General features: G+C 46.6%; 1 protein-coding gene across 1 annotated transcript in view; it reads right to left on the bottom strand.

Moving 5' to 3' along the window:
• Positions 1-4,682: 4,682 nt before the first annotated feature.
• The window catches only part of LOC122131158 (wiskott-Aldrich syndrome protein family member 3-like), a gene marked incomplete at its 5' end in the record, with an annotated part of 18,552 nt that continues 13,234 nt past the window's right edge, over positions 4,683-10,000 (bottom strand). The window contains 2 exons of the mRNA XM_042706075.1: positions 4,683-4,966; positions 9,926-10,000. The exon at positions 9,926-10,000 is cut by the window's right edge and continues 69 nt beyond it. Coding sequence (XP_042562009.1) covers positions 4,683-4,966; positions 9,926-10,000 — 359 coding nt within the window. The remainder of the gene's footprint in view (positions 4,967-9,925) is intronic.

The raw sequence follows: 10,000 nt of genomic DNA, 5'->3' as shown, positions 1-10,000 counted from the left end.
TGTGTGTGTGTGTGTGTGTGTGTGTGTGTAACCTCGTTGCCTCACCTCAGTTCCACACGCCTCAGCCTCTACCTTTCAAATGCTTCCTCAATTGCATCTTCAAAGTTGAATCATTAACTCAGTAAAGCAAACAACTGGATGAAGCTCACACTCAGAAATCAACGCCATGTCTGGTGTCATAGCAACAATACACTTGGTTACATACATACTTACACCAGTAGCCCCGACCACATTTGGGCTTGATGCCCATGGAGGACACGGGTTCGATTCCGGCCTGATGTCATTTCTCCTGTCCACTCCCCGCCTCTTCTCCTCTCATTTCCTGTCCCACTCTTCACTAAGACTATCGATTTAAGGCCAAAAAGCCCAAAAATAAATCTTAAAAAAAACAAAAAAACAAAAAAACAACACACTTGGAAAATGGAAATGGGAAAGTCAGTGACGCCAGAATAGAAAGATTTGACTTTTACTGTCCATCTCAGCAAAGAAATGTTCTGTGGACAGACAGACAGACAGACAGACAGACAGACAGACAGACAGACAGATAGACAGATAGATAGATAGATAGACAGATAGACAGATAGACAGACAGACAGACAGAAAGACAGACAGACAGATAGACAGATAGATAGATAGATAGATAGACAGATAGATGCTTTGTAAATACATCTCAACACTGCCATCTAGTGTTGCTTTGTAAATCTAGGTCAGAAGTATGCTCTTTCAACAGCAGAAAATGGGATATAACGAGAGAGACAGGGCCATCAAATATACTGTCTTGGCAAGGAGATAGATAGACAGGCAGATAGACAGACATGTATATCGATCGATAGATAGATACATAGATAGAAGGAAAGAAAGATAGATAGATAGATCGTCAGACAGATAGATATAGATTTTTTGTCAGACAGTCAAAATCATACGCCGCCTGCGAGCACCTGTTCATGGTCTGGTTCTCTCATTCTCTCTCTCGTTCTCTCTCTCTCTCTCTCTCTCATCCGTTAATCTGTTTAGTAGAAGCAGACACACACGGAGTTTCCCACACCCGTAGAATGGCGGCGCTGATTAAATCACTTTTTTAACCAAGCGACTTAATCTCTAACTATGGAGAGAAATGGGAGAGAGAGATTCCCTGTCTTTCTTTTAATGGCAAAACAATGTGTCACTTAAGAGAGAAACATCTTGACACAAAAAACTTTTTTCTTCGCAGACCCCAAAACAAAAACATACAACAAAAAGAAAACTTGGCAAGCAGCAATAAGAACTCCTCCGCCCCGCCCTCCACGCACGCACCTTCTTTATCTTCCCATCACCCCGTCATCTCTATTGTACTCCTTTTGTTAGCGCACAGCGTGTCGGGAATTTTGCAAAATATAGTTCCCATTATAGGCTCCGCAGGATGTTGCTTGTCGAGTGTTTTTGCAAAAGGGGGACCTAACCACCAGCCCAGCAGACGCCTGGCGACGCGTCAGTGAGGGAGGTGCAGCGACGACGACGACAGCGTGCCTGTGTAATTGCGTAGAGGCCTGGCTGTGTCGTTAATCGGCGCAAATTTGTTAACGCAGCCGAGTTCACGCTCTTTACAATAACCACCTCACGGGGAGTATTCACGAGAGAGAATGCCTGCGGAGAAAGAGAGAACGCCGGAGGGGGTATGGGAAAAGGCCTGCTCTCTTCACGTTTCGGATTCGGTCTAAGTTCCCGGTCCGTCTTTTCTCTGATGGGGTTAAAAAAAAAGATGCCCACTGAGTTTAAGAAGTATAAGCCCGGGCAGGTGGTGTCCGATTGCGAGACGGTCACGAGACAGACATATTACATTAAAAACACGAGCTTCCCTGTGGCGCGAGACTGAGACGCGGGAAAAGTCCCTGTGAGGGATAGCGATCCGCCACACCGGACCTTGCGGGAAACTTTTGTAGTTTCTTAACCTAATCTCTCGTCTTTGTTCTATCGCTCTGTCATCCTCTCTTTCAAAGGTCTCTCTCTGTCACTTCAGTTCACTATAAAACGTTGCGTTTCTCTGAACCTCTAGTCTGTACAACCACGTTTGGCCACATGTTTTCTATTTGGCCTGAATGTCTCTTAAGCTCTCTTGTTGTCTTGTGTGCAGATTAAGAGCGAACGTGAGGCAGCACACACACACACACACACACACACACACACACACACACACACACACACACACACAGCCCAGAGTCTACATGAAGATGCACATGTCTACATGTATCTTCTGTTGTCTTGGTCTGTGGCCCCAGAGACTCCTTGGCAACAGAGAGAGGGAACACTAACTCCTGTGTTCTCCCTTCTGGCCACCTCTTCCGCCCTTTCTTATACACACAGACACACACACCCTTTACACACACACCACACAGACACACACACACACACCACACACACACACAGACACACACACCATTTACACACACAAATGGGATTAGTTGTGGCATGGTCTACCCAGTGCGACTTCTCTCCCTTGGTATGTGTGTGTATGTGTGTGTGTGTGTGTCTGCCTCCCTCTTGTCTGGCTGTTGTGGGACAGATAGATGATAATTTGGCTCCTACTGTCTACACACACGCTGAATGTCCCCCTCCCTCGTCCCGTCATCCCAGTGCTTTAGATCCCAGCTGTGCCCTCAGACTGGTCATGCAGACACACACACACACACACACACACACACACACACACACACACACACACACACTTTAGATCCCAGCTGTGCCCTCAGACTGCTCATGCAGGGGCACCCATTGGACCCAACCCTAACCTTAACCCTAACCCTATAGTCAACATCATCTGTACACACACACACACACACACACACACACACACACACACACACACACACACACACACACACACACACCTATAGTCAACATCATCACCTAACCCTAAACCTATGGTCAACATCATCTGATGATAGACATCTGTGTGTGTGTAGATTTCAACATCGTCTGATGATAGACATCTGTGTGTGTGTGTGTAGATTTCAACATCGTCTGATGATAGTCACCAGTGTGTGTGTGTAGATTTCAACATCGTCTGATGATAGACACCAGTGTGTGTGTGTAGATTTCAACATCGTCTGATGATAGACACCAGTGTGTGTGTGTAGATTTCAACATCGTCTGATGATAGACATAGACATCGTGTGTGTGTGTGTGTAGATTTCAACATCGTCTGATGATAGTCACCAGTGTGTGTGTGTAGATTTTAAATTTGAGAGAGAGAGTTTTAAAAGGCCAAAAGGGTGGAGAAAGAGAGGGGAGGAGAGAGAGAGAGAAAATGAGGAGAGGGAGAGAGAAAGAGTCGTCTGAAAAAGAGAGAGGGGGAGAGAGAGTCGTCTAAAAAAGAGAGAGGGGGGAGAGAGATGGCTGAGAAATAGAGAGGGATGGAGGAGAGAGAGAGAAAGAGTCGTCTGAAAAAGAGAGAGAGAGTCGTCTGAAAAAGAGAGAGGGGAGAGAGAGTCGTCTAAAAAAGAGAGAGGGGGAGAGAGAGGCGGGGTGAGAAAGAGAGTCGTCTGTAAAAGAGAAGGGGTAGAGAGAGAGAGAGAGAGGGGGGGGAGTCGTCTGAAAAAGAGAGAGAGGTAAATCAGCTCAGTGGTAATTTATTAGACAGGCGGGGGCGGGGGGGTTATGAGACAGTCTTGTCTTCTGTGTAAATCTTAATTAAATAATCCACCATGCAGTCTCTCTCTGTGTGTGTGTGTGTGCAGTCTGTGTTACTCACGCGAGACAAGTAAAGTTCCCAGCAGGAGGGTCTGAGTGTGTGTGTGTGTGTGTGTGTGTGTGAGCGAGAGAGAGAGAATCATTTGCACCATTGTTTTGACTGGGGGGGTTTGTGTGTGTGTGTTGAGCGAGGGCCTTGGCCACCTCCTCAGTCTATAGGTTGGTAACTTCATGAGATGATGAAGACGAGGAAGAGGAAGGAAGTACAGTGGCCCTCAGGTCTTGGGGGGGCGGGGAGGAGTGCCTCAGATGTTTGGATTACAATAATAATCATTTATGTCACTGAAATCTTACAGACAACCATCTGAAGACAGTGACCTTCGACCCCAGCGCCACCTCTGTCTTTAGTTAAAAGTCTTCTAAACTGAGGTTAGTTGAAAAAATCTTCTAAACTGAGATTAGTTTCAAAACTCTTCTAAACTGAGGTTAGTTTCAAAACTCTTTCTAAACCGTCTTCTAAACTGGGGTTAGTCTTCAAACGTGAAGTGAAACCAAGGTTAGTTTAGTTTGAACTTTAAACACTCTTTCAAACTGAGGCTAGCCGTGTTAGCATGATGAAGAGCACATCTGAGCTCAGACCAGTTCATAAATGTTTCAAAGATGTTGGGAGTTCAGGGGCCCTTTTGCGTAATGAATGATTATGACTAGGATCAATAATGAATTTAAGAGTAGGGGTGTGACCATGTGACAGGACATCACTGGCAAAACAGAGACAAATCTGACACCTACTGGGCCCTCTTAGGAACTGCAACACATCACAATGAAAATGAAAACTGTGGGCCGTAGTTTGGCTTTGGAAACCGGGCAAAAAACGCTTATTCCGCCCAGGTGGTTGTCTTAAACTCCGGCAATAAATGAAAAATTCCGTCGAGGTGTGGATGTTGGGTATAGGTATGTAGACACATTCTTCTCTGAAAGGGAACGTTCAAATGTGCCCGAGTCTGATATATCTGGTCTCAAACCGCCACGGCCCGAGTCTGATATATCTGGTAACCGCCACGGCCCGAGTCTGATATATCTGGTAACCGCCGCGGCCCGAGTCTGATATATCTGGTAACCGCCGCGGCCCGAGTCTGATATATCTGGTAACCGCCGCGGCCCGAGTCTGATATATCTGGTAACCGCGCGGCCGAGTCTGATATATCTGGTAACCGCCGCGGCCCGAGTCTGATATATCTGGTAACCGCCGCGGCCCGAGTCTGATATATCTGGTAACCGCCACGGCCCGAGTCTGATATATCTGGTAACCGCCAAGGCCCGAGTCTGATATATCTGGTATATTAAGTATGCAGGAGCAAACCTGTACAGGAGCCCCTACAGCTTCATTCTCTTCGTAAAATAAAGCCATAGGGCTCTTCTATTAGGAGGTTTACCACTCACTCATAAGGCTCTTCTATTATTATTGTTCTCCCTATGTGTATGTATATGTGATTTATGTATGTATGTCGGTGATGTGTATAAGTGTATAAGTGTATATGTGTATGTGTATAAGCTACTGGATGACCTAAATTTCCCTCGGGATTAATAAAGTATAAATTGATCTCCACCGAAATATCGTTAGCTTGTCATGGAATCTAACATTGTATCTTCTATCTTCTACCATTGTAATCTCGTCTGACACATCCAGTGTAAAGGGATCGTAATCTCAACAAAAAACAAAACTCTCACTAATGAACTTCACCCCTGTGACGACCCCGCCTCTTCTGGTGGCTGGGAGAGCTACTTGTCTTTGTATTACAGATGCCCCGCAGGTGTGGCCAGCTCGTTCGTTATTGGGAACACCTGGGTCTGCTACTATAAGAGCACCGCCCACGGATTTCATGGGAGAGTCAGAGAGAGAGAGAGATCGCGTGGAAACCTTGCTCCCTACTGCTCGTCTTGCGCAATGATCATCGCTCCGTACCTATTGAGATACAACATTCCATCTACTGCCCTAGCATGCATACATACACTACAACCTTACTGACTCACTGACTGCCCCATCTCACCGTAGTCTGGCCTGGTAATATACCCTAGTTGCTAAATAAAAGCATACTGTTTGGCGTTAAATCCTGTGTGACTCTCTTTTATTTGGCATGCCTGTGAGCCGGGCATGACACCCCTCTCTCCTCTCCTCCGCCAGCCGTCTCCACCCTCCACTTTTTCTCGTCTCCTCCACCAGCCGTCTCCACCCTCCACCTCCTTCTCCTCTCCTCCGCCAGCCATCTCATCCTCACACTACGCCTGTGTTTAGGCGATGTGGGGATGTGCTATGTGCTAGCATGGCTAGTTGGGGTACTAAAGTGGATATTCATAGGATCAATATGAGGTTGTTTTGAAAGGAAACATTTAATATGAGGCTTGTTTGAAAGGACACAATTAATTATAATTAATCGGGGCGACAGTAGGTACAGGAGGTAGAGAAGTCGTTTAGTAATCAGAAGGTTGCTAGTTCGAATTCCCTGTCGAAGCATCATCAGCTGACTTTCGACCCTGGTTCACTCGTTCGGCCTACAACAGGTCCCCAATCTTCCAACTCACGAAGCAGGGAAAAGAGCTTGACTCTCCTTTGCTCGGAAACTGCACCACGGACAACCTACGGTAACCCTCTGCATCGCTCGGACCACTTCTCATTCGCTTCGATGTTCGGCTCATTGAGCAACCCTCTGTCCCCCCTCCGATGGTCTCGTTTCCTCCGCAACCTCTCTCCCACCCACTTTTCCTCTCTGGTTTCTTCTGCTCTTCCACCTTTATCCACTTTCTCCTCACTAGGTGTCAATGATGCCACGGAATCACTCTGCTCCACTCTGAGCTCATGCATTGGACAGTTTGTGTCCACTTTCCACCAGACCTGCTCGTTCTACCCAGTCTCATTTGTGGCTGAGTGATACCCTCCGAACGCAGCGCTCCAATCTCAGAGCGGGCTGAGAGAAAGTGGCACAAATCTGCAGCACTCAGGACGATCTTGCAAGCTACCAGACACTGCTGGCCTCCTTCTCATCCAGCCATCACTGCTGCTAAGAAGACTTTTTCAATGACAAGAATCAACGGTTGCAACTGACGCTCGGAAACTATTCTCCACCTTCAAAACTCTGCTCTACCCCTCCTCTCCTCCCCCAGCTACTAACCTCACTGCTGATAAACTTTGCTTCCTTTTTCACAGAGAAAGTGGCAGCCATCGGGAAACAGTTCGACCAACTGTCTCCCCCCCTAAGGGCGCAACCGTCAATGGCTCATCATTTCCTTCTTTCACCCCTCTCAGCGAGAGTGAGGTCTCCAAAATCCTAACAGGTAGCCGTCCAACTACATGCCCGCTGGACCCCATCCCATCCAATATCCTTCAAGCCATATCGCCTGCCGTCTTACCGGCAATAACACAGGTGATTAATGCTTCATTTAATTCTGGAACATTCCTTCTTCATTTAAAGTGGCTCGGGTAACACCGCTGCTCAAGAAGCCGTCTCTCGATCCCACTCAGGTGGAAAACTATCGACCGGTCTCACTTCTCACGCTCCTATCAAAAACCATTGAGAGGGCAGCTTCCAAACAGGTCACGAGTTCCTCAAGGAACAATCTCCTCGATCCAAACCAGTCTGGATTCAAAAGCGGTCACTCCACCGAAACAGCCCTGTTGTCTGTGACAGAGGCCTTGAAAACAGCTAGAGCAGCAGCTCATTCTCAGCTCTCGTCCTGCTTGACTTATCAGCTGCGTTTGATACAGTCAACCACCGCATCTTCTGTCCATACTGTCAAGTATGGGCATTTCTGGGCAAGGCGCACTCCTGGTTGAATCTGTACCTCACTGGGCGCTCGTTTCAATGTGTCATGGCAAGGTCAGCTGTCTGTACCTCACCACCTCACCACAGGGGTGCCCCAAGGCTCAGTTGATGGGACCACTTCTCTTTGCCATTACACCACTTCGCTGGGCCCTATCATCCGCTCGCATGGTTTTTCCTATCATTTGCTATGCCGATGATACTCAACTGTTTCTGTCTTTTCCCTCCTGAGGACACCACTGTCTCGGCGCGGATCTCGGGACTGTCTTGCTGATATATCCACATGGATGAAAACCACCACCTTCAGCTGAACCTGGCCAAACGGAACTGATGGTCTTTCCAGCCAAAACAGGCCATCCACCACAACATCAGCATCAATATTGACTCCTTATCTCTTGTTCTATCCAAAACAGCAAGAAACCTCGGGGTCATTATTGATGACCAACTGACTTTCACGGACCACATTGCCTCTGTCTCTAGGTCCTGCCGCTTTTCGCTATTCAACATCCGCAAAATCAGGTCGTACCTAACCCAGTATGCCTGGTGGCAAACCTTGGTAGGTTCCCGCCTTGATTACTGCAATGCCCTCCTAACGGCCTGCCGGCTTGCGTGGTGATAACCACTACAATGATCCAGAACGTGGCGGCGCGTCTGGTGTTCAACAACCGAAGAGGGCCACGTCACCCCGCTACTCATTGACCTCCACTGGCTGCCTGTAGCTGCTCGCATTAAGTTCAAGTCACTTATGGCTTGCCTACAGAGTGCTTGATGGTTCTGCTCCCACCTACCTAAATGCTCTTGTAAGGGCAAATTGTTACACCCAGGATGCTGTGCTCTTCTTAGTGTGCGGCCGTTTGGCACTGCCGTCTGTGCTGGTACGGCAGTCCAGACTATTCTCATTTGTAGTTCCACGTTGGTGGAATGAACTACCCAGCACTACCAGAGCAGGGGCGTCCGCTCTCTACCTTTAAGAAGCTTTTGAAGACCCAACTCTTCAGAGAGCACTTCCCGTCCTAACTGGCACTTCGACTAGTGCGCAAACTTGCAATTACAGCAGTTACATTTCTGCACTTTTTCTTTTTCATATTCATTTTGTTATATTTCTTATGTAAAGTAGTATTTATTTATTGTTACACCAGGTTCTATTGCTCGTAGCTTGACTATTCTCTCCCTTGTACGTCGCTTTGGACAAAAGCGTCTGCTAAATGACTAAATGTAAATGTAAATGTAAAATCCTTGAGCAAGACACTGAACCCCTAATTGCTCCTGAGCAGTGCAGTGTTCCATCAGTGTCAATGTAAAAAATGTGTATACATCCTTCTAAGTCGCTTTGGATAAAAGCGTCTGCTAAATGACTAAATGTAAATATGAGGCATTGCTTGTGGATTTTGAAAGGACACATTAATATGAGGCTTGTTTTGAAAGGACACATTAATATGAGGCTTGTTATTGAAACGACACATTAATGCTATAATGAATCGGGGCGACAGTGGTACAGGAGGTAGAGAAGTCGTTTAGTAATCAGAAGGTTGCTAGTTCGATTCCCTGTCGAAGCATCCTTGAGCAAGACACTGAACCCCTAATTGCTCCTGATGTGCAGTGTGCCATCAGTGTAAATGTAAAAAATGTCTATACATCCTTCTAAGTCGCTTTGGATAAAAGCGTCTGCTAAATGTAAATATGAGGCATTGCTCGTGGATTTTGAAAGGACACATTAATATGAGGCTTGTTTTGAAAGAACACATTAATATGAGGCTTTGTTTGATTTTGAAAGGACACATTAATATGAGGCTTGTTTTGAAAGGACACATTGATATGAGGCTTGTTTTGAAAGGACACATTATATTGAGGCTTGTTTTGAAAGGACACATTAATATGTTGTTAGTTAAATGAAACCCAAAACAGTGCATAGAGGGTCAGAGATCATTTAATCCGGAGAGCAACAGAATGACATGACGCACACAGTACCAAACATGACTCATCTCTGAACTCAGAACAGGAATTAGACTAAAAGGGAAGTGAACCTGTATGGAATGATTAAAACAGTCGAGGGGGAACTAAGGGAAGAGACTCTTATGTCTCTGGTTGAATGAGTTCACAAAAGCATGAATAAGGTCCAGGAACTAGTTCTCTTTCTTCTAACCCTATGTGGACTGTGTGTGTGTGTGTGTGTGTGTGTATGTGTGTGTGTGTGTATGTGTGTGTGTCAATGTGTGTGTGTGTATGTGTGTGTTTGTGTGTGTGTGTGTGTGTGTGTGTGTGTGTCTCAATGTGTGTGTGTGTGTGTGTGTGTGTCAATGTGTGTGTGTGTGTCAATGTGTGTGTGTGTGTTTGTGTGTGTGTGTGTGTGTGTGTGTGTGTGTGTGTGTGTGTGTGTATGTTTGTGTGTATTTGTGTGTGTGGCCTTGTCTGTTAGGCCCCTCAGTCCGACCAGCCCCTCCCACCTTCCCCATCTGACTCCTCCCCTTCCTCTGAATCACTCATCTCCACCGCGACACGGCGAGACAGTATGGCCGCCA

This window comes from Clupea harengus, unplaced genomic scaffold, assembly GCF_900700415.2.
Source record: "Clupea harengus unplaced genomic scaffold, Ch_v2.0.2, whole genome shotgun sequence".
Lineage (NCBI taxonomy): Eukaryota > Metazoa > Chordata > Actinopteri > Clupeiformes > Clupeidae > Clupea > Clupea harengus.
This window is presented reverse-complemented; position numbering and strand designations above follow the sequence as displayed.